Source organism: Lontra canadensis, unplaced genomic scaffold (assembly GCF_010015895.1).
Source record: "Lontra canadensis isolate GAN:19392208 unplaced genomic scaffold, GSC_riverotter_1.0 scaffold69, whole genome shotgun sequence".
Classification (NCBI taxonomy): domain Eukaryota; kingdom Metazoa; phylum Chordata; class Mammalia; order Carnivora; family Mustelidae; genus Lontra; species Lontra canadensis.
Window position 1 is genome coordinate 8,347,394 of NW_022631063.1, and position 25,804 is coordinate 8,373,197.

The 25,804-nt window shown below is 36.6% G+C and overlaps 1 protein-coding gene across 1 annotated transcript; it reads left to right on the top strand.

Moving 5' to 3' along the window:
* The first annotated feature begins 843 nt into the window (after positions 1-843).
* On the top strand, positions 844-25,493 carry ERICH2 (glutamate rich 2). The gene is made up of 5 exons (XM_032880430.1): positions 844-930; positions 3,604-3,791; positions 18,092-18,149; positions 24,571-24,642; positions 25,290-25,493. Exons 1-5 carry the CDS (start codon positions 903-905, stop codon positions 25,409-25,411), a joined length of 468 nt encoding a protein of 155 aa, XP_032736321.1. The 5' UTR covers positions 844-902; the 3' UTR covers positions 25,412-25,493.
* Positions 25,494-25,804: the final 311 nt, after the last annotated feature.

Here is a 25,804-nt window from a genome sequence, read left to right on the forward strand (position 1 = left end):
TTAGCTATCCAGTTTATTGTTGATATATTGTGTTTATATTAAGTGTGTATGTATGAATGAGTATGAAGGTTTAAATAGAACTGTGACCTAGGAAAGTATTTTTTCACTATTTATGTTAACATTTAGGAAGGAAGTCTCTTCAAAAAATATTGAAAATACAGCTCCTTTAAAGAACACTGAAAATAGAGCATCTTCAAAGAGTATTGAAAATAAAGATACAGAAATGAATCTACAGTCTAAGCTATGGTCATCTTCCTGCTTAAAGGAAAGCACAGGTGATAACATTTGTTTTGTGTGAGTAAATGTAGCTTTTAATTGAGTCCTCCGTGACCTTTGGGATATTGATATTCTATAGGTTTGGAGCAGGTCATAGGAACCAGTAATTTTTGAAATTCATGTACCACATGATTCTGATATGCAGTCGGGTATGGAATCCATGGTATACATTATAAAAAATGATAATGATGAGTTATTAAATTTTCAAATGAACTAAAACACTTGTGAAAGCATTAAGTTCTGTTCATCCAACATGGTTTATTGAGTCCCAGGACTGTCTTAGAAGCTGTGGATACAATAGTTCATAGGCAAGGTCCTTGCCTTTATGAAGTTCACATTCTAGTGGGAGGTAGTCAACTATTAAAAATAAATAATAATAAAAAATAAGACAATGACACGTTGTGGTGGGTGCTATAATATAAATAAATGGCACCTGGGGGAGGACTGCCTTAACTCTAGGGATCGGGAAATTTCCCTTGATGCTCAGCGTTTGTGAATTGAAGGAGACCCTGTGACATCATATAAAGTCTTTAATTCCTTATTATGACCTTCCGTGATGACATCAGTGTGATGAGTCTGTGAGCAGGCTGGGTACCCACCAGAAGATCAGGGTGGCTGTGAGCTGAATGGAGACTGTAAATGAAACAGAAGCAGGTAGATGTCCTGAAGAGCCTAGCCATTCTAGGAAGGACCAGTGACCCTTTCCAGGGTAGCATTTTTTGGTTTAGTCAGGAGTTTGCTTTAGAGTGGGGAATTTTTATCAGCTTTTTCTTTCCTTATTTCTTTCTTTCTTTTTTTTTTTCTTTTTTGCCTGCATTTTCTTAGCATTGTCCTCTCTCAAGCTTTCCTGGATTTCCTCATTTTCTTTCTACCAAGTGTCTCTACATGATTTGGAGTAGCTAATGGCCCAACTCCCATGTCACAAGACTTCCGTACACTCAGAATCTTACATGAAAGCAAGGTATCATGCAAGTTCTGTTTGAAACTGAAAGACATGGGGAGAGCCGGAGGAGTTGACAAGCTCACTCAGTAGTCTTTCCCAAAGAGAGAATTTTAGGAAACAGACGCACTTTTTTTCTTATTAATTAGTTTAATGGAACTGTATATCCATATGTGTCAGAAAAAAGTAAGACATGGTTAGGAATATGAACTTGAGCCAAACTGACTCCCAGATCTGCCACTTAATTAGTGTGTGAAGTCGGGTAGGTTATTTCACCGCTCTGTCCCTCGGTTTCATCTGTGAACAGAGTGACAATAGTATATGCCTCACTGAGATGCCGAGAGAATTAAATGAGTTGATATATGTAATGTTCAGAAGAGTAATGGTATATAATGTTTGTTAGGATTATTGTATGTTATTTTATTCATACATGTATCAGTTTCATGGATGGTAATATTTTGACCTGATAAAATCTGTATGTTAAAGTAGATTCAAGGAAAAATATTGAGTAAATAGTTTAGGTGATACTCATATGGCAAAGTGAATGAAGATAGTGTAAGAATTATACTATTGGAAAATGTTCTAATAGATTGTATCATGGAGATTTTACTTTTTTTTTTTTAAGGATTTTATTTATTTGACAGAGATCACAAGTAGGCAGAGAGACAGGTGGGGGAGTGGGGAGGGAAGTAGGCTCCCTTCTGAGCAGAAAGCCCGATGTGGCTTGATCCCAGGACCCTGAGATCATGACCGGAACCAAAGGCAGAGGCTTAAACCCACTGAGCCACCCAGGTGCCCTGAGATTTTACTTCTTAAATATTTCTCTAAGTTCCCCCTCCTCTCAATCCTTGTTTTACCAGCGCCCTGTCATTAATCATCTCTCTCACCTGGACTTTTTAAAGAGACCTCTGACTTCTCTTCTTGCTCTTTTTTTTTTTTTTTTGGTCTCCCCTCAACTATACTTTCCACCCTGCTAGCCAAGTGTTCCTTCAGAAATGCAGAACTGGGGGCACCTAGGTGGCTCAGTTGTTAAGCATCTGCCTTCACCTCAGGTCATGATCCCGGGATCCTGGGATCAAGCCCCACATCAGGCTCCTTGCTCGGCAGGAAGCCTGCTTCTTCCTCTCCCACTCCCCCTGCCTGTGTTCCCTCTCTCTCTCTCGCTGTATCTCTCTGTCAGATAAGTAAATAAAAACCTATTAAAAAAATAGAAAAAATACTTTAATAAAAAAAAGAAATGCGGAATTGATCATACTTGCTTTTCTACTCAAAATCCTTTATTAGTAACCCTTTTATTCTTAGAATATGGTCCTAACTCCAAGGCTCCTGGTCCACAAAACCCCATGACTACCTACCTTTCCAGACACATCTGTCACCATTGCAGTTTCAACCTTGACCCCTAAGCAGTGTCAAAGTGCTTTGTCAACGCCATACACATTCTTGTTTCTGTGTTGCCTCGTGTTGTCCTCTCCCCTTGGAAAAACTGATCTGCTCAGACTAGATGATTCCTGACCACTCTCCATAGTGGCATGGGGTCCTCCTTTCTGCTATCATTTACCTAGTACATGTCTGTCACCATACTTCTATACTGTTTTATAGTTACCCTTTATGTTTCTGACTCCCCAGTTAGAGTGTGAATGAGTACCCGAGGTCAAGAACTGTTCATTTTTGAATTCTTGTGACTCCGCCTATTGTTGAGCACTGGATGGGTAGTCATTGGTGCTTATTTTTATTTTTCAGTGTCCAGGTATCCAAGCAGTGACCTGACCTGCCTAAGAATTATTTACTGTTCAGCCTCTCCAGTCTTATTTTACTCTCCAAGGCTTTATTTCATATTTACCTTCCTATGCGAAGGTAATGTATTTCTGGAAATACATTATAACATATTATATATTATATATATTATAATGTACATTATATTATATATTATATAATGGGCATTGTATTATATATTACATATTATGTACATAATAATATATATAATATATAATAATTTATAAAGTAAATTATAATATATTACATTATTATATATAATATATAATACAAATGTATTTCTGGAGATAGAATAGCATTAATTTATTTTTCCTTGAACTCATCATTTTTTATAAACAAATTTTCTGTATATTAAAATTTTAAGCACCAAACAACACTAAGATTAATTCAGCATTATTGGTTTGGGTTTTTTCCTCATGGCAGTTTTACTTCCTTTTTTGGAAATGGAAATCACGTAAGATCATTGTGGTGCCATTTAGTCATGAAAAAAATAAATTACAGGAGAGACCATATAGTAAACATGTACATTTGTTACATTTTAATTTAGGAGTAACCATTTTTAATATTTGAACTTTTCAATATTTATTGATTAAATTATGTATATTCTATCTTAGGTCAAGTGGTTAAAGATACAGTCCTTGCAGAGCGGGAGAAAAATAATGAACATTGCCATCAGGATATTGATGATAAGTTGTCTGAATCAACAGATGGTGATGGTGAAGATGATACCAATGATGAAGATAATGATGAAGATGGTAACCCTAGTAAGGATACTCATGCCCCATTAGAATTAATGGCAGAAGTAAGTTTAACTTGCGCATTGTAATTTAAGAAACTTAAAAATATTAAAATTACTAAATAGTGTATAGCCTTGAAGATTTAAAAAATAATAGAGATCCTTGCCCATATACAGATGCTTACCTAGCTTCTCATCTCTCTTACTACCTTCATGAAGTTAGAGGTGAGAGAAGATTCTGGAAGTGGCTTACAGTATTCTGGTAAAGGCAGAAGCAGGAATAAAAGAAGTTTTGGCATAAAACTCTGCAAGGACTGCTTTAAAGAATGCTTTTTTATATTAACTGGGAACCATGCTAGTTTGGAGGGATATTTAGAGATAAATAAGAAAGATAAGTCTTTACCCTTGAGAACTAACAGGTATATATTATGTATATAGTACTATTTTATAAAAAATGAAATGTGTGCTAGCAGAAGTATTTATGAGGTTCCCTGGGGATAGGGGGGATTAAATGACTGAGAATAGAAGTAGGAGAAACGGAATAAAGGAAGGATTTTTAGAAGAGATGTGAGGTCTCTTCCTCCTGAAGGAAGAGGGAAGCTTAGGAATTCATCTGGTAGAATGGAGAAGGCATTCCTGGCATAGGAAACAATATGTACAAAGACACTGAAGCCTGAAACATCATGTGCAAAAGCTGTACATAAACATTTCCTGATAATTCTATGGAGAGCAAAACAGTTTTACCCCACTTGTGGTATCACAGTCTAATTAACGTTATACAACTTCACATATATTGTAAGAATTTTATAACTTTATAACACCCCCTTCTTATCCTTTATATTATTGTCATACATTTTACTTCCATGTATATCATAAGCCCTATAATACATTGTTATTATTTTTAGTTTTAGTTGTCAATATTTCTAGTTTTAGTTGTCAATATTTTAAAAAAGTTTTTTAATTGGAAAATATCTTTTTTGGAACACATTTCTGGCGTTCTCCACAGCTTTCTGTTGATCTGAATTTTCACCTGATATTATTTTCCTTTTACCTGAAAAACTTGCTATAGTATTTTTTTATAATGCAGTTCTGCCAGCAGTGAATACTGTTAGCTTTTGTTTGTCTGAAAAAGTCTTAATTTTATCTTCATTTTTAAAGGATGTGTGAGCTAGAGACTATAAGTTACCAGGTATTTTTCAGTACAGATGGTTCCTGACTTACAATGGTTCAACTTAGAATTTTTTGACTTTACAATTGTGAAAATGATACGTATTCAGTAAAAGTTTTAAATTTGAATTTTCATTTCTTTCTCAGCTAGTGATGTGTGGTATGATTACTCTCTCATGGTGCTGGGCAGCTGCAACTCCCTGCCAGCCAAGCCATCATGTGGATATGTTTATATCCTGATACACTACAATCATCATGTTTTTCACTTTTAGTACAGTATTCAGTAAGTTACATGAAATACTCAATACTTTAGTATAAAATAGGTTTTGATAGATGATTTTGCCCTACTGTAGGCTAATATAAGTGGTCTGAGCATGTTTAAGGTAGGCTAGGCTAAGCTATAATGTTTGGTGGACTGAGTGTATTAAATGCATTTTTTTTTTAAGATTTCATTTACTCATTTGACAGAGAGACACAGCAAGAGAGGGAACACAGCATGGGAGGTGGGAGAGGGAGACACAGGCCCCCCACCGGGACCCCCCTCGATGCGGGGCTCGATCCCAGGACCCTGGGATCATGACCTGAGCTGAAGGCAGACACTTAATGACTGAGCCACCCAGGCGCACCTTAAATACATTTTCAACTTATTTCAATTTATGAGCGTTTATTGGGCTATAACCCCATTGTAAATTGAGGAAGATCGGTACTTTGAAAGACTGCTTCATTGTCAGATAGTTTTGCGTCATTTCAGACAAGATGTCTGCTGTTACTACTTTTGTCCAACTGTATATGTCTTTTTCTCAGACTTTAATAAAATTTTTTTCTTTTGTATTGTTATTTTTGGCAATTTGATTATGATGTACCTTGATGTGGTATTCTTCCTTGTTGTTTCTGTTCATTGAGATCCTTGTATCAATGAGTTTATAGTTTACACCAGATTTGGAAAATGTTCAGTTATTAAGTCTTCAAATAATTTTTTTGAACTCTTCTCTCCCTTTCTTCTTCTGAGCTACAAGTTACATGTATGTTAGATCACCCAATGTTGCCCCAAAGGTCAGATGTCCCTTTTTTGTTTGTTTTCTCCATATATTTCATTTTAGAAATTTCTCTAAACTTCTTTAGAAAGTTCCGATCTTTTCTTTGTAGTTATAATCTGTCATTTAATCCCAACCTCCCACCCTTTCTCTCTCCCTTTCTTTTTCTCTCTCCGTGTGTGTATATATAAAATTGCACATATTTTATCATCTCTACAAGTTTTACTTAAATATTTTATATCTATTTTCATCATGTTCATATTTTACTTTTGAGTATATGACATATTTGTAATGACATATTTTAAGACATTAATAATGACATATATTAACATGCTTCTCAGCTGTGCTATCATTTTTATAATTTTTTAATCCTGGGTCAGTTTCTATTGATAAAGTTTTCTCCAGTATATGGGTCATATTTTTCTGCATCTTTGCGTGCCTGGTAATTTTTTACTGAATCCTAGACATTATAAATTTTATGCTTTTTGATATAAGTTTTGTTGTTTTCCTTCAAATAGTTTTGGATTTTTGAACTGGGACATAGTTGAGTTTCTTGGAATCAGGTTTCTTTTAGAGTCTTGGTTTTTATGCTTTGTTGGGAGGGTTCAGAGCAAGCCTTTACATTATAGGGAGACTACTAAGGCAATGCCCTAATGAGGACTCTGCCCATTGATCTGTGTATTAAAATGACCTTCCACTCTGGCTGGAGAAAACATGACCTCTCTTCAGCCCTGTGTGAGATCCATTGGTTGTTCTACCTGCTCATCCAACAGTTCTTTTTCTAGCCTCAGATCATTTCTGCATACTCATATGCAGATGAATTCTAGCCAAAGCCTCAAAAAGATACCTCTGCAGATTGCTGGTGCTGCTTAAAAATATAATATTGGCCTTTCTGAACTTCAGACTGTCTTATTTCAACTCAGATCACTGGTCTCTAGATGCTGCCTGCCTGTGCTGTTACCTGAAGACAGCCCACAGCTGTAAACTGAGGCAATCATAGGACCCATCTGTTTCCCTTCTTGCAGATCACTCTCCTGTGACAGCTGCTGTCAATTACTGAAAACTCTTGTTTCATATATTTTGTACAATTTTCTGGTTGTTTTAGGAAGGAGAGTAAATCTAGTCTCCGTTAACTTCATCACGGCTAAATGCCTCAATTAGAGTTTTAGCATAAAGAAAAATACTATTGAGTCCCGAATCGGGCTCTCTGCTCAGCAGGGAGCCTGCCTCCTCCTCCTCTCTCTCTCTGCCTGCCTCTCTGCCTACTTGTGATCTGTCAAATAAATTAAAAAAAAATCTTTAAAAAAAAAAAAAAAAAGAAAGAAAAATACTGATGTGCTTGCTTGCCTTTTTTTTTTTTTTTGAGATTTTGTATTTATTTGACATAAGGGGAGCAGGAGCACATAAAGGGGGAACAGCAGAGGGAGAGGGAGAAGCAGCCTCCCTGCTGAGTAGGGAGCCTGATGCAGGGCTCTATCCCAGGACTCTGGGATCATGACCTGAGCCCAAGACAGTTGCTTCACCAACTGGGCCTCCCAGGTGCCCCTGTGCTTGCCTTTTTATATAATTTAACCCAAATGCTAGCCATGGAATCATATAAAGAAATCAGATACAGGGGCACCTGGGTGGCTCAGTGGGTTAGGCCTCTGCCTTCGGCTCAGGTCATGGTCCCGGGGTCCTGGCATCGAGCCCCGCATCGGGCTCTCTGCTCGGCAGGGAGCCTGCTTCCCCCTCTCTCTCTGCCTGCCCTTCTGCCTGCTTGTGATCTCCATCTGTCAAATAAATAAATAAAATCTTAAAAAAAAAAAGAAATCAGATACATTTGTTATATTTTCCTCCTAGAATAAAGCATATAGAGAGAATAAAGCATAAAGAATATAGAATAAAGAATAAAGCATACAGAGAGAGTTTTGAAACTTCCTTAATATTATAAGTTGCTTTTAACAAGGGAGAAAAAAATTGATGCCAGGTATTGGAAAGATTTTACTTAAGCACATTTCCTTTGAATGAACATCTAAATCATTCATGAATCATAGAGCATTCAAATTCTATTTGCCATCACCAAACAACTCTTTGGAGTTGTTCATTTATTTCTATTTGCTTTTTGACATTTAATTATAAAAGTAATCCATGACTTCATTTTCAGATAAATATCCAGACAATATGAGATTGCTTATTGTCGTATCTTAGATTATACCTGTGCTTAAGCTCTTCTGTTTTCAGAATGCATCCCTTTTTAATTTTCTCAACTTATAATTTTTTATTTTTTTTAAAGATTTATTTGAGAGTGGGAGAGTTGAGGGGAGGGGCAGAGGGGGAGAGACAGAGAATCTCACACAGACTCTGCTGAGCATGGAGCCTGACACAGGACTCAGTTTCATGACGCATGAAACCTTGACCTGAGCTGAAATCAAGAGATGGACCCATAACAGACTGAGCCACCCAAACACCCCTCAATTTTTTTTTAAGATTTTATTTATTTATTTGACAGAGATCACAAGTAGGCAGAGAGGCAAGCAGAGAGAGAGGAAAGGAAGCAAGCTCCCTGCCGAGCAGAGAGCCCGATGTGGGGCTCGATCCCAGGACCCTGGGATCATGAACTGAGCCAAAGGCAGTGGCTTAACCCACTGAGCCACCCAGGCGCCCCAACCCCTCAATTTTTTATTTTGAAAATTTTCAAGCCTAAAGAAAACTTGAAAGATTAGACACAAACCAAGAAACAAACTGTTAACTATAGAGAATAAACTGAAGATTACAGAGGGGAGGTTGGAGGGGTATGGGTGAAAGAGATGATGGGGATTAAGGAGTGCACTTGTGATGAGCAGTAGGTGATGTATGAAATTGGTGAATCACTATATTATATACTTGAAACTAATATAACACTGTATATTATCTGTACTGGAATTAAAAAAAAATAAAAGTGGTTAACAACTAAAAACATGAATTTTCGTGGAATCCTGATTGGAAAAAAAAATCTAGCTATAGAAGCATTTTAAAGACAAATTGGGAATTCTCAATTTAAATGTAATATTTTATTACAGAATTATGGTTAATTTTCTTAGATGTGGTAAGGATATGATGTTACAGGGAAGCATAAACTTAGGAGACGCATGCTCGGATATTTCAGGGTGAAGTTTTATGATGTCTGCAACTTACTTTCAAATGTTTCTTTGAAAAAAATATATATGTAGGCTATATCTACACCTTATCTATCAAAAGAGAGAGATAAAGCAAATGTAGCACAATGTTAAGAAGCATTGAATCTAGGTAAAATGTGTACATATATTCATTGTTACAATCTTTCAATTTTTTTGTCATGGTAAGTGTATTCTTTAATCCATAATATTCCATCATATATATTATATATTGTAATAGTTTATATTATTATTATATATTATAATATATAGTATATTATAGATTATATTTTATTACATTATAATATAATATATTATAATATATTTTATATATATATATATTCCATTCTTTAGCCATTTTTCTATCAATGAACACTTGGGTCTGCATCTGTAATTTGGCTATTGTAAATAATGCTGCAATAAACATAGAGGTGCATGCATCCCTTTGAATTAGTGTTTTTGTGCTTTGGGGGCAAATACCCAGTAGTGCAATTACTGGATCATAGGGTAGTTCTTTTTTTAACTTTTTGAGGAACCTCTGTACTGTTTTCCAGCGGTGGCACCAGTTGCATTCCCACCAACAGTGCAGGAGGGTTCCTTTCCCTCCATACACTTGCTGTTTCTTGTGTTTTTATTTTATCATTCCAACAGGTGTGAGGTGATATCTTATTATAATTTTGATTTGCAGTTTGTATCATCAGGGGATGATGAATGATATTGAGCATCTTTTCATGTATCTCTTGGTCATCTAAAGGTCTCCTTGGGAGAAATGTTTGTTCCTGTCCTGCTCATTTTTAATTGGATTATTTGGTTTTTGGGTGTTGAGTTGTATAAGTTCTTTATAGATTTTGGATACTAACCCTTTATCAAATTTGTCATTTGCAAATATCTTCTTCCAATCAGTAGGTTACCTTTTAATTTTGTTGATTGCTTCCTTTGCTGCACAGAAGCTTTTTATTTGGATGTAGTCCCAGTAGTTTATTTTTGCTTTTGTTTCCCTTTCCTCATGAGACATATCTAGAAAAATGTTGCTATGGCTGATGTTAGAGGGATTATTGCTTGTGTTCTGTTCTAGGCTTTTTATGGTTTCAGGCCTCATATTTAGGTCTTTAATCTATTTTGAGTTTATTTTTGTGTATTGTGTAAGAAAGTGGTCCGGTTTCATTCTTTTGCATGTGTCTGACCAGTTTTCCCAGTGCCATTTGTTGAAGACTGTCTTTTTCCCATTGCCTATTCTTTCCTGCTTTGTTGAAGATTAATTAACCATATAATTGTGGATTTAGTTCCTGGCTTTGTATTCTGTTCTGTTAATCTATTTGTCTATTTTTGTGCCAGTTCCATACTGTCTTGATTTCTATAGCTTTGTAATATAATTTGAAGTCTGGAATTGTGATACCTCCAGCTCTGTTTTTCTTTTTCAAGATTGCTTTGGCTATTTGAGATATTTTGTGGTTCCATACAACTTTTAGGATTGTTTGTTCTAGTTCCGTGAAAAGTGTTTTTGATATGTTGATACAGATTGCATTAAATGTGTAGATTGCTTTGGGTAGTATGGACATTTTAATAGTATTTGTTCTTCCAATCCATGACCATGGAATGTATTTCTACTTTTTTGCGTTGTCTTCAATTTCTTTCATCAGTGTTTTGTAGTTTTCAGAGTATATGTCTTTCACCTCTTTGGTTAGGTTTATTGCTATTATCTTATTATTTTTGGTGCAATTATAAATGAGATTGTTTTCTTAATTTCTCTTTCTGCTGCCTCATTGTTAGTGTATAGAAGGGCAACAGATTTCTGCACATTGGTTTTGTATCCTGTGACTTTACTAAATTCATTTATCAGTTCTAGAAGTTTTTTTGGTGGAGCCTCTTGGGTTTTCCACATCTAGTATAATGTCATCTGCGAGTAAAGTTTTACTTCTTCCTTAACTGATTTGGATGCCTTTTATTTCTTTTTGTTGTCTAATTGCTGTGGCTAGGACTTTCAGTACTATGTTGAATAAAAGTGGTAAGAGTTGACATTTTTGTCTTGTTCTTGTCCTTAAGGGAAAAGCTTTCAATTTTTTCCCATTGAGGATGATGTTAGCTGTGGATTTTCATATATAGCCTTTATTATGTTGAGGTATGTTCTCTCTAAACCTACTTTGTTTTGGGGGCTTTTATCATGAATGGATGTTATACTTTGTCAAATGCTTTTTCTGCATTTATTGAAATGGTCATATAGTTTTTATCCTTTCTCTTTTTGATGTATCACATTGATTTACAAATATTAAACCGCTCGTGCATCCTGGGAATAAATCCCACTTGATAGTAGTGATAGCTTTGTTAATGCCTTGTTGGATTTGGTTTGCTAGTATTTTATTAAGGATTTTTGCATCTATGTTCATCAGAGGTATTGGCGCGAGTGCGCGCGCTCTCTCTCTCTCTCTCTCTCTTTTTTTTTTTTTTTTTTTGTGGTGTCTTTTTCTGGTTTGGGTATCAGAGTAATGCTGGCTTCCTAGAGTGAATTTGAAAGTTTTCCTTCTTCTTATGCCTTTTAGAATAGTTTGAGAAGAACAGGTGTTAACTCTAAATGTTTGGTAGAATCAGCCTGCAAAGCCTCTCATCTTGGATTTTTATTTGTTTGGAGTTTTTTGATTACTGATTCAATTTCATTGCTGGTACTCCGTCTGTTCAGATTTTCTATTTCTTCCTGCTTCAGTTTTGGTAGGTTATATGTTTCCAGGAATTTATCCATTTCTTCTTGGTTGTCTGATTTGTTGACATAAAATGTTTCATAACATTCATTATAATACTTTGTATTTCTGTGGTATTGGTTGTTATTTCTCTTCTTTCATTTCTGATTTGTTTATTTGAGTCCTCTCTCTTTCTCTCTCTCTCTTTCTCTTTTTATGACTTTGGCTAGAGGTTTATCAATTTTGTTACTCTTTTCAAAGAACCAGCTCCTGGTTTTATTGATCTCTGTTGTATTGGTTTTTTTGCTTTGTTTTGTTTTAGTTTCTATATCATTTGTGCTCAATCTTTTATCATTTCCTTCCTTCTGCTACTTTTGGGTTTTGTTTGTTCTTTTTCTAGCTCCTTTATGTGTAAGTTTAGGTTGTGTATTTGAGATTTTTCTTGCTTCTTGAGGTAGACCTCTATTGCTATAAACTTGCCTCTTAGAACTGTTTCTGCTGCATCCCAAAAGTTTTGGATCGTTGGGTTTTCATTCTTATTTGTTTCCGTGTACTTTTTGATTTCTTTGATTTCTTGTTTGACCTGTTCATTATTTAGCAGTATGTTGTCTGACCTCCATGTATCTGTGGATTTTCCAGATTTTTTCTTATGGTTGATTTCTAGACATAGTGTTGTAGTCAGAAAAGATTCATGGTATGATTTTGATCTTTTTGGATTTGTTAAAGCTTGTTTTGGCATAATATGTGATCTGTTCTGGAGAATGTTCCATGTGTACTTGAAAAGAATGTGTAGTCTGTTGTTTAGGATGGAATGTTATGAATATATCCATTAAATCCATCTGGCCCAGTGTGTCTTTCAAAGCCACTGTTTCTTGTTGATTTTCTGTTTGGATGATCTGTACATTGATGTAAGTGGGGGTGTTAAAGTCCCCTACGTCACCTACTAAAATTGTATTACTGTTGATTAGTTTCTTTGTATTTGTTATTAACTGTTTTATGTATTTGTGTACTCCATGTTGGGTACATAAGCACTTACAATTGTTATATCTTCTTGTTGGACAATCCAACAAGAAGATATAACAAAGAAAGACAAAGTGTCTTTCTTTGTCTCTTGTTTGTCTGATAAGGTCTAGTTGTCCAATATAAGTATTGCTACCCTGGCCTTTTGTTGTTGTTGTTGTTGTTGTTGTTGTTGACATCCATTTGCATGATGAATGTTTCTCCATCCCTTCACTTTCAATCTGAGGGTGTCTTTAGGTCTGAAATGAGTCTCTTGTAGGCAGCATATAGATGGGTTTGTTTTTTTATCCACTCTGTCACCCTGTGTCTTTTGATTGGAGTGCTTAGTCCATTTCCATTCAAAGTAATTATTGATATATATTTATTGCCATTTTGTTACTTGTTTTATGGTTGTTTTTATAGTTTTTGCTGATCCTTCTCTTGCTCTCTTTAATTGTTCATTGACTTTCTTTAATGATATACTTGCACTCCTTTTTCTTTATTCTTTGCCTATCTATCTATTAGTGATTTTTGATTTATGGTAACTATCAGTTTTATTTATAACATCTTCTGAATATAGCAGTCTATATTAAGTTGATGGTCACTTAAGTTTGAATCCATTATTTACTCCTCTCCTCACCATGTTTTAGGTATATGGTGTCATATTTTACATCCTTCCATTTTGTGAATCCCTTGACTGATTTTTTATAGAAATATTTAATTTTACTGCTTCTGTGTTTCCTACTTTCATACTCTCACTTATGGTCTTCCCACTCAAAGAGTTTCCCTTAATATTTCTTGTAGGGCTGATTTAGTGGTCTTGAACTCCTTCAGTTTTTGTTTGTCTTAGAAACTCTTCTCTCATTCTATTCTTCATGATAGCTTTGCTCTGGATAAAGTATTCTTTGCAGCGAGTTTTCCCCATTCGGCACTTTGAGTATATCATGCCACTTTCTTCTGGCCTACAGAAATTTCTGCTGAAAAATCTACGGATAGCCTTATGGGGTTTCCCTTTGTAACTGTATTTTTTTCTCTTGCTGCTTCAAAAAAAACCCTTTTTATCACTACTTTTTGCCATTTTGATTACTGTGTGTCTTGGTGTGGATCTCCTTCGGTTGATTTTAATAGGGGAGGTCTCTGTGTCTCCTGGATCTAGGTATCTGTTTTCTTCTCTAGATTAGGGAAATTTTCAGCTATTATTTCTTCAAGTAAAATTTCTGCCCCTTTTCTCTTTCTTTTTCTGGGATCCCTGTAATGTGAATGTCATTATACTTGATTGAGTCACTGATTTCCCTAAGTCTATTTTCATTTTACATGGTCCTTTTTTTTTCTCATTTGTTCAGCTTGATTACTTTCCATTACTCTGTCTTCTGGTTCATTAATTCATTCCTCTGCTTAGTCCAGCATGCTATTTATTCCACCAAGTGTATTTTTTTAAAAGATTTTATTTATTTATTTGATAGACAGAGATCACAAGTAGGCAGAGAGAGAGAGAGGAGGAAGCAGGCTCTCTGCTGAGCAGAGAGCCCAATGTGGGGCTCGACCCTGGGATCATGACCAGAGCTGAAGGTAGAGGCTTTAACCCACTGAACCATCCAGGCGCCCTGGACCAAGTATACTTTTAATTTCATTTATTATGTTCTTTATCTCTGATTGGTTCTTTATTATCTCTGTTTTAAAGATCCCACTGATGTCTTCCACTCTTTTCTCAAGTCCAGTGACTATCTTTATGATCATTCTTTATATTCTCTATCAGGCATATTACTTATATCTGTTTCACTGAGGTCTTTTGCTGTGATTTTGTCCTATTCTTTCATTTGTGACATATTCCTCTGTCTCCTCATTTTGCCTAACTCTCTGTGTCTGTTTCTTTGTGTTAGGAACATCAGCTACAGTCTCTTGCTCTTGAAAGTAGTGGGCGGGATGTGCACTTTTAACTAGGTGGCACTGGCTCTCCTCCAAGGGGGATGAACAGCCACCATGGCTATAGGGCTGGCTGGCTGCTCCAAAAAGCACACGTGGGCAGGGGGTGCTGTTTTAACAAAGGTGCACAGGTCCTCCGTGAGAGGTCAGGAGAGACAGTGTTGGCAAGGTTTGCAGGGGTTTTCTGGAGGAGGGGATCTGCAGCACCAGCACTAAGTGCTGCCTGGCTGCAGGGGGGATGTGGTGTAAGCAAGTTAGGTAGAGAATGCCACTGCTGTGCCAGTTCCCATAGGTGGTTGTGTGTTTATGATGGGGTTGTGGGTTTATGATGGAGGTAATGGAGCCTGCCAGCTCCTTTGTTCCTGGAGAAGTTCCTCAGCAAACTCTCAGCATCTTAACTCACTCTCCCTCCCATAAGCCCCAGGTGCCTTTCAAACTGCTGTTTCCAAGCTGTATCTCTGCAGGCTCTTTGCTCTGATCTCTCTTTAATGGTAGGGGCTCAACTTCCTCTTGCCCTCTGTGCTCTCCCAGAGCCAAGCCTGCTGATTTTTAAAGTTCCAGGCTTTAAGTCCCAATGGTTGTAAGCACTCACAGAATTCAACCCCTCTGAATTTCGAAGCCAAATGCTATGGGGATTCCTCTTCCCCTTGCAGGCTCCCCCCATGTGATAATCTGTTTCTCATCCCTCTTCATGCCCATATCTCCCTTGGCTACCTCCCTCCAGTGTTCAGATCCATTGAGTTTAGGTTCCCACTGAGTCCTTGCCCTTTCTATCCTGGTCAACGTGGCCCCTTCTCTACATCTAATTGCGGAGGTTTTTTGGCCAGTCTTTGGGTCGTTATATATGTTGTTTGCAGGTATGAGTGTTATCTAGTTGTGTCTGTGGGATGGAGGAGTTTAGGGTCCTCCTACTCTGCTCTCTTCCCTGAAATTCCTAACCCTTTATTTTAAATGTCACAAATAATTTCCAACCAATTTTTTAAACCTTTCTTTTCATTTTAGCTTGACTTTGAAGTTTTAAGCAATTCTCATGAAAGTCTTCAACCAAATATCCATTGCATGAATTTAATTTCACTGCATTTTGAACTGTTAAGAGGAATTTTATGTATATTTTTGTTAACACAACAACAACAAAATAGGTCAATGCAAAAGACACTTTGAAAAGGATTCCATTTTCCTTATCATTTTCTGAGGCTAGTACTGTTAATATAATGTTTCATTAAATAGACTAGATCTTAGCTGATATTGAGAAATTCTTGTTAACTTTGTTAGGTGTAATAGCCATAGTGTCATTGGGTTTTTAATTGAAAGTGAAATGAGATGATATCTGTAAAAGGCTTTGAAATAATTTGGCAAAATAATAATAATAATAATAATAATAAATAACCTAGGCAAAGTGGGGAAAAGAGAGTATGTAGTGATATTGATAAAATCAGATTGACAAAATATTAATTTTTGAAGGTGAGAATTGGGGTCATGTACTACTTTTACTATTTTTTCTACTTCTGTGTATATTTAAATTTTCCGTAAAGATTTAAACATAAACAAAATTATTTAAACATAAACAAAATTATTTAATCATAAATAAGACAAAATAAGCATAAACACAAACAAAATGAGGACATAAACATAAATACAACATAAACATAAGCAAAATAAAAACATAAACCGTAGCTGTATATTATACTGGTCACATTCTCTGATTATGAGCAATTAAACTACACATTGAAAACAAAAATAACTATAATAACAAAGCAAAACTACTTAAAACTAAAAGATATTCTTCCAGATGATACTTGAATTAAAAAATCAAAATCAAAACTAAACACACAAACTATTTAGAAAATAGTTGGGGCGCCTGGGTGGCTCAGTCATTAAGTGTCTGCCTTTGGCTCCTGTCTTGACCCCAGGGTCCTGAGATTGAGTCCCGCATCAGGTTTCCTGGTCAGCAGGGAGACTGCTTCTCCCCCTCCCTAACCCCTGCTTCTGCTCTCTCTCTCACTTGCTCTGACAAATAAATAAAATCTTTAAAATAAAATAATATTTAAAAAGGTAAAATAAAGGAGAAATTATAACAAATGAACTAAATATTAATGCCAGAAATGGCATTAATATCCAGAAATATTAATGCTAGAAAAAGAACAAAATAAACATAATGTAAATAAGAAAAATAATTAAAATTCAAAGTAAAAACCAAATTAATGTATCTATTTAAGGGCAGGATATTTGAAAAAAGAGGAATATAGATAAACCACAGGTATCATCATTAGAATGGAAGGAAACCACAAATAGGAGTAAAAATGGACAGATCTTAACCTTGGACAAAAAGAGATTTAAAAAATGTAGAATTCTGTATATTGAGTTTAATGGAGCACTAATTAATATGACAATAAGTGGGGATTGTGGTGAAGTAATGGCTTGTAGAAAAATCTTCAGAAGAATTCTGTTTACATTAGAAAAATGTAAATAATCTAATACTCAAGGAAGAAACCAAGAAAACTGGTAAAGAACTTCTTAAAATGGTGCCTGGGTATGTATCACATGTCTGGAAATGTGTGGGAAGTGTTTTTTCTCATACTTCATGCCCCTGTCTCTTGCCCAGTAAGCCTACCATACCTGCCAGTGTTCAGAATAAATCTCGCAAAAGCAACAACAATCATCCAAGTATAGGGTTATTTTTTTTAATGGAAGCAGTCTAAATAAGTTAGACTAGATTAATAAATTATAGCCTAAGTTAAAAAAAAAAGAATGTTTAATTTTATGGGGAGAAAATTATCATGATATGTGGTTTATTTTTAAAAGTTACCGAATAATGCTAATTTTTATAAATATGTGTTCATTGATGGAAAAACACTAAAACGATACACATGAAGACGCTAAAAATAAACATCTCTGGATGGCAGAAATATAAATGTTGGGGACAGAATGTGTTTATTTAGTTTTTAAATTTCCTACATACAAAAATATGTACTACTTTGTAACAATAAAAAATAGTAAAACAAAAATTGGACAGTAAAAGAGCTGCAAAATATTAAATCTACATCATTGTAAATTTTTTTTTTACTAAATATTGTCATGTTATCATGGATGAAGTTTACAAATAAAAGTTGTATCTGAACCAAAGGGATATTTAAGTGATAGATGTCTTTACTATCTCTGCCAGTTGAATCAACCTATGTATTCTCAAATTGTTAAGTAGTATATATGTAATATGGCTGCAGCAACATGGAGGTATCGTACTTGTTCTCTGTGGCTTTGCCATGGGAAGTCCTTAAATATTCTTGGATTGATTGATTATAGATTCACTCCTGGAAAAACGTGTAAATGTTAAAAGCCAAATAGTTCATTATTAATGGAATAGTTTTTAGGGAGTTTATAATTGACATTTAAATTCTCTCTGGTAGTACTTATCTGAAGAATTTCTTAATGTTTTCTAGTTCTTGAGAGCAGAAATGGGCCAAGACTACCATTTGGCAAAAAAATTATGTCAGATGAGTAAGTACAAAATACTTCTGTTTTCTAATGTTTTTTGTTTCTAAGTGCATTCTATAATATGTAAGATGACCTGATTATTGTAGCCTGGTGAATTCCTTGATAGTGTCTCAGTGATTCCTTATTAGTAAGTTGATTGGTATAAAGACTAATTTAGACCTCTAGAATAACTTTGAGTGGAATAAACTAACAAAAACTAATCATCACTGGAAAATAAGTCAAAATCTTTACCTTCATGATACTAGGTTAGTAACTTTATGTCTTTAGTTTCAAAGAAGTGTCAGGGAGTGCAGCAAACCTTACTTAACATGCATTTAGTCCACAAATATTTGAGTGCCTACATGTGCCAGGCACTGTTTTAGGCACTGGAAATATAGCAGTCAATAAGACAGATAATCTCATGTTTATATCTAGTCTAGCAGATAACAAATTCATACATAATTAACATGTCATAAATGAGAGGTACCATGGGAAAAAATAAAGTAGGGAAGAAAGAATAGTACTAGAAAGAGGCAAAGCAGTTTTGAGTAAGAGGTCCGCAAAGGCAGGACTCATAGCAAATATGCTGAGATGTGAGTGTGCCTGAGGAGGAACAGCAAGGAGGACTATGTAACCAGCATAGAATATGCAAGGGGAAGTGTGACAGGAGATGAGGTCAGAGAGGATATGGTTTGGAGGTTCTGTAGGTTGCGTAGTACCTTTTCACAATTTAAGGACTTTGGCTTTTTCTCCGAGCAAGGTGGGAAATCACTAGACACTTTTTGAGTAGAGGAATGATCTGCTCTACCTTATTTTTCCTTCTTTCATTGGTTTTTAGTGATTTGACTGATGTATCTTACACTCAGCTCTTGTTTTCCGTTTCTTTTCATTTCTGTACTTCATTTTGGAATTTTTCTGTTGACCTACCTGTTTTTGAGTTAACCTATCCTGTCTTCTGCTGTGTTCAGTCTGCTGTTTTAAACTATCCAGTGGTAGTCGGTTAAGCGGCTGCCTTTGGCTCAGGTCATGATCCCAGGGTCCTTGGATGGAGCCCCGTGTCAGGCTCTCTGCTCAGCAGGGAGCCTGCTTCTCCCCCTGCCTCTTCTGCTCCCCCTGCTTGTGCTCTCTCTCACTCTCTCTCTCTCTCTCTCAAATAAATAAATAAATAAATAAATAAATAAATTTTTTTTAAGTAATAAACTACCCAGTGAGTTCTTAATTTCAAAGTTTTTAATTTCCAATTTTAGAAAGTCCACTTAATGATTTTGAAAGATTCCTGCTTTTTTGAAATCCAGTCTTTTTAACTATTTTACCCATTTTTCTATATTAGTCAAATTACTTTGAAAAAGCAAATGGCAAACTCTACAATTAAACTTTATTGATAATAGGACTCAAAATAATAACTAGTGTTAGACCTAAGTCTTACAGTAAAAAGTCCTTGAGTGAAAACTTAGTATTAGGATTGCGAGGACCTGCTCTCACTTGCCTCACACAGACTCTCCACTGTGGTTACAGTACTTCTTAAATCATTGGCTAATTTTTAAAAGGGGTTTCTTGAATGCTTTAACACGAATTTTTTTTTATCCAAAATAATTTGCCTTGTATAATCCTTTCAAGCACTTTGACCTTTAGAGACATCAAATAGATACCCTGATTAAAACTATTTTGGGGTGGTACATAAGCATAGAATTTCTGATCAGAAGGAATCCTTCAAGAGAATCATGTCCAGTTGTCTATTTTTATAAATAATGAAGCAGAAGCAGAGAGAGGATAAGCAGCTTGTTCAGCTCTTCAGGGAGCTAGTGGCACAGCCAGAATCAGAACTCAAGCTGCTGCCTCCCATAGCACCTTTCCTCTCTGAGGACTGCAGTAGAAGTGGGTGAGTCTGTAGCTTTCCCCCTCAGTTCTTGGAGTCTCTTGTGGAGCCTAATGATGGAAAAATTTATATGTATTTCCATATCCACCAATCACTTTAGAAAGCCTCTGGCTGAAGCTTACAAAATATATGCCCTGATATCGCCACATCTATCGGTCAGTTTTGGTTGTTGGCCTGCAGTATGCTATAGAAACAGTAGGTGCTCAATAAAATGCTTATTGACTGGACTCGAATCTGTGAACACACATTAAGTGCCAGGTCAGTGGGGATGAAAAAAGTTCAAGTTGATCTATCCTAGTGGGTTTATGTCCCTGTAAAACATGTCTCTTCCTTCTTCCCTTCCTTCCTTCCTTCCTTCCAACAACTACCCATCAAGCACCAGCTCTGTACCAGACATTATGCTGGGAGCTGGAGAGGAAACAGGAATCCTAGCACACATGCTCTAAACCATTTTGTGGTTGACATTAACTATGGTTTGCTTTGGTATTTTACTCCTACTGGTTCATCCAGAAATACTAGTCACTCTTTTCTGTCAGTGTCAAATAGCAGTGCCTCAGACTAAGAATTAGACTACAGGAAAGGAGGTGTGGCGAGCCCTAAGACAGGCCCCATGATCCAGGGAGCCAGTTGGAAAAGAACACTGTTCCCTAGAAGAAGAGGGAATTACTTGAAACTTGGGCAGAAAGGCCCAGAGATGGGAGTAGGGGGTGGGTGCAAGAAAAAAAGAATTGGCTACCCCTGAGGCAGATTCTAGCCAATGGTATGAAATTAGGGAGACCCCGGATTAACAATGTCAAACAAGTTCAAGAAAGAACAGAGAATTGGGGCTCCTGAGTGGCTTTGTCCTTGAGCATCTGCTTTCGGCTCAGGTCATGGGCCCAGAATCCTGGGATTGAGCCCCACTTCCTCCTCAGGCTCCCTGCTCAGCGCTGAGCCTGCTTCTCCCTCTCTCTCTGCCTGCAGCTCCCCCTGCTTATGCACTCTTTCTGTCTGTCAAATAAGACCTTAAAAAAAGAAAAAAAAAGAAAAAAAGAACAGAGAGTTGGAGACACTCTAGAAGGTACTAGTTTGATGCTAAAAGGAAACACTTGGCTGAGGACTGCCCGAAGTTGTTCTCTATATTCAGAACAACAGACAAAATTAATTTTTTTGTCTAGGATGGACCCCAGAATATTGTATATGTAAGCGACTACAGTATATTGTTTTGTCTTCTTTTTCCATCTTCTTTTTACCAGACATTTCCCTTTTTCTCTATTTGTATACTTTTATATGTAAACAGATTATTTACATATTTATGTATTTGTATATGTATGTATTGAGCACCTACTAATAATGGGAGCATTCTTGAATACCTTGTTTAATTCTTAAAACAATTCTATGAGGCAGATAGTTATGAACCCCACTTTACAGATGAGAAAACTGAGTCTTAGTGAGGAGTATTAATTCACCAGTCACAACTACTAAGAGATAGAGTTAGGATTAGATCCTAGGTCTGGCTTGAAAGCCTCTGATATCCTACTATATTTCCATTTCCTCATTTGGTTTCCATTTCCTCATTTGGTTAATAAACTTATATTTCTGGTAGAGGAGGCAGGGATTTGGAAAGGGGGTACTTTTTTGGGTCAATCAGGCTTAAAATGGCTCCTGTGGTCAACTAATACATATATTTTTTTATATCTAAGGGAATTGATTTATATAAAATAATGCATCCTTGTCCCTTCTGAAATGTTTTATAAACTCATTTTCTGAATAAAGAAATGTTTTATAAACTCATATATAAATGTTTTATAAACTCATTTTCTGAATAAAGCCACTGGTTGCTAGTATGTTTCCTTGCTATCCAATCACAGTAAAGTCATTTATATCTCCATTGGTCCATTGGGCTTCAGGGCTTCTCTCCTGGCATTACACGTGCTTGTGGTTTCTTTGCTTTGTCCTGATTTAAAAAAACAAAAAGCAAAAAACAAAACAAACATATTGCGTTCCTCCAAGAAATTTTATTTGTCAGTGAAGGCTTGAATTTTATCTGTTTTCCACACACAGTATTTCCTCAGCCGTTTTCCTGCTGTGTGGTGCAGAACTGATATCCCAGCCATATGCCATTTCTTGCCAGGCATTGGAGGCATCCTGGAAAAGTGGTTTTTAAATTATACTGAAAGTCAAGAATCCCAAGTACTTTTCTTAGTTCAGCTCATGATTGACTATGAGATTTTGTGCCAGTCGATTTTGTTTATTGGTCTCTTCACCTGAAAGAAGGGAACCTGAAGCTCACTTTCCTCAGGGCACAGCAGCACTGCTCACAGGCAGCCCAACATTTTACACACAAAAATCATTTAGGCCTAGAAGACCTACTTCATCAATTATATTGTAAGTATATAAAATAATGGCCTCAAAGCCAAAATGTTTCTCATCACTTTGGTCTAACACAAATACAGATAGATGTATCTTCAGAAGGATAAATACAATGAAGTTTTCTTTCTTTCTTTCTTTCTTTCTCTCTCTCTCTCTCTCTCTCTCTCTCTCTCTCTTTTCCTTCCTTCCTTTCAAGATTTTATTTATCCATTTGTCAGAGAGCACAGGCAGAGGGAGAAGCAGGCTCCCTCCTGAGCAAGGAGCTGGATGCAGGACCTGATCCCAGGACCCTAGGATCATGACCTGAGCTGCAGGCAGAGGCTTAACCCAGTGAGCCACCCAGGTGTCTCATCTTTCTTTTTTTAAGTAAAATAAATCATTTTTTCCTATTAACCTAGAGTATAATTTTATCTAGGCATGAAAGGACTGCTTTCTACTATGCACTATTCCATTTTTTAATGTTTTGAGGGCTCCAGCTCTGTGTCATGCACTCTCCTAGGCATGCCACAGTGAACAAGACCAATGTTCTGTCTAGCCTAGAAGAACCTCCAGTCTGAGGGACTTAGAACCCTACGAACAGCAGAATTCCCCAGCTCCTGCCCCGGCTCTTTAGCCAGAAGGAAACATTCACTGAATGTTTAGGAAGGAGCCAAGCCTTTCTCTAGATCCAAAACCATTTCCAGAAAACTCATGATAACCAGCAGTATCTGGGCACTCACCATGAACCAAGGACTGGACTAAGTACTTTATCTACACTATCTCAATGATTCATCAAAACAGCCTTAAGTCGCCAATCCTATTATTACAGATAAAGAAACTGAGATACAGAGATATTAAATATTTTCCCCAAGGAGACCCAACTAGACAGTGGCAGCACCAGGATTCACATCTGACAGTCTTTCTGCAGGGCCCATACTGGGATCTGCTTATGGGCTCAGGTTGGGAACAGCTCCCAGGACACTACCTGAATGTGCTAGAGGCTTTTCTTATCCTTTTACAAACCCTACTAGCCTGTGAAAGAGTAAGGAGAATTTTTTATTCATCACATAGAATACATACACTTCTGGGCTGTTTCAAAGCAGATACCTTTCCCTCACTTTGAAAACTGACATTTGCCAGTAGTGGTTTGGTTAAACCATAAGAGTAACTGATCCCATACTCCAGTCTCATGGAATAATCCTAATTCCAACATGAAATTTTCTAAACTAAATAAGATTTCTTATTAAGTGTTCCATCAAAAAGGATTCCATGGGAATATTAAGTTGGGGAAACCACATTCTCCACTTTATAAGATTCATAATAGTTATGAACATATTAATGGTTCTGTAAAATCCTGCCGTTGCTCCTACTGTAAACTTTCCCTGATTAACCTCCTTTGACCTAGTTTCCCAAATATGTATTAATATCTTAAGAACCTAGTTATCTCAAGGGGCAAGTTGGAGAAACTGCTCTGAAAAAAGGCTGGGAGCAAGATTTAGACTGCTAATGATAACCATATTTTAGTCCAACTTAAAATGAACTGAAAGATACTTTTATTAGAAACCTTAAAAGGTGTCTAAATACCTACAGGATCCTTAAAAGCAGCTTCTGAGCAGGCGCACAGTCATGCTAACCTAGATCAATGGTAAAGTTATGTAGGTAGATTAAGAGAGAACCTGGTTTGGTGTGTCATAATGAAAGCCATATGGGATGATGTCCTAGGAGCACCAGAGCCTAGATGAACCATCCACGATTATTTGTCTTACTGTTAGCCCGGTGAATGGCACACTTGATGTTTCAGTGCCCCCTGGGGGCCATTAAGATATTACATGGGAGTCACAACATTAAGTGGATAAAGCAGAATTATGAATACTCCTCAAGGTACACAGTCTTCTCATTAGTGAAGTCTCCACATTTTGCCTGATATGTCCCTTGTTTGGCTATAGTCAAAAAACACTTCGTCTACAAGGCATGTGAGGAAAGCCTCATGTGATGGAGATTGCATTTTTGAGACAGGAGGAAGAAAATATAATGAGAATTCTTTCTCTTACAATGCAGCTATGATAAGTAGAGCATTTCCTCTATTTGCACTTAGGTATTCCTGCGGAATAATTGTTGGTATTTAATGCTTTGTACATGTTCACTTACTCTGATTGACAGCTCCAGTCTCACTCTGAGGAGCCTGTTTGCTGAAATACTTTGAAGATTCTTAACAAATATTCTGTTGTTTATTTTCAGTCCTAATCTATGAACCAGAAAATCCTGAGGCCAAGGAGTTTTTCTCACTTATCGAAGAAATGTTGCTGATGGGTAAATTTTAAAAACTGAAGTTCCTTCTTTCTCAGAGATCTATGAGCAGTCATTATTTAAAAACCCATCATCCCAGGGGATTGGTGAAGCACACCCTCAGGAAGTGGTTAAGAAAAGGCTAACTATTGTTTTGGGATGGTTTAATGAACCTTTGTGAGTGGCCCAGGTAACTCCCCTTCCCCCATTGTAGGGTAGAACTGCCCAAGTCAAGCGGGCTCCCTGGTCACCAGGCATCAGGCACTGGCAGAGTCCTTACAAGCAACAGCACATGCTAACTGCTGCACAAGTTAGAGGAGCTATCCCACAATTCCAAGGAAAACCAATACCCTCTAAATTACTCTACATCTCACTCCTATTCTATTTAATTAAGAATTATGGTGACAATAGTAAAAAAAAAAAAAAAATTTGTATAGACCTATGTTTTAAATTTACTCTAAATCCATAAACATCTTTATACCAGTAAGACTATATTCTTCTTCGTACCACTACCTACTTTGACCCTACATCCAGTCAGCAAAGCTCATCTCAGTCCTCGTGTTCCAAAGACAGACATTTCTTAGTAGAGGGAGGAGCAAGGAGAGTTAAGATTTTTCAAAGAGTAGTAATGTCAGGAACATTTTAAGCAATTCTCTTCCTTTCCATGGCAGAGAAATCTCAGAATCCTGAGGAAGATGATGAAGATAGTGAAGAAGACAGCAGCGGTGAGAGTGAAGGAGAAAGCAGCGAGGAGCTCAGTGAAGAAAGCTCCGACGAATGTGAAGACGGGTGATGAAAGTTGCTGCTGTGGTTCAGTCTTCATGTATTTTCATTACCGACTACCATGGAAATATAAAGGACAAAGCTGCATTTCAGTCTGATCCTTATTTGTCACACAGTTCTTATAATTTTTTCCATATTGGTTTGAGCTCCTTCCTAATATTTAGGTTCTTCCTCTAGGTGAGTTACTCAGAGAGGAAATTAATAATTGAAAATGCTTACATAGCACTCACTGCGTGCCAGGTACTGTTCTGCACACATTAGTGCACTTAATCCATTCAGCTTAAAACAACACAAATTTATTATCTTACAGTTCTGGAGGTCAGAAATCCAAAATGAGCCTCACTCAGCCAAAATCAGGGTGTCAGCGAGGCTGCACTCTCTGGAGGCTCTAGGAGACCATCTC

Coding starts and splice junctions, on each gene's coding strand:
- ERICH2 (XM_032880430.1), top strand. CDS start 903: ATGGAGACTGTAAATGAAACAGAAGCAG. Junction 3,792..18,091: donor CATTAGAATTAATGGCAGAA/GTAAGTTTAACT, acceptor AATGTTTTCTAG/TTCTTGAGAGCAGAAATGGG. Junction 24,643..25,289: donor CGAAGAAATGTTGCTGATGG/GTAAATTTTAAA, acceptor TTTCCATGGCAG/AGAAATCTCAGAATCCTGAG.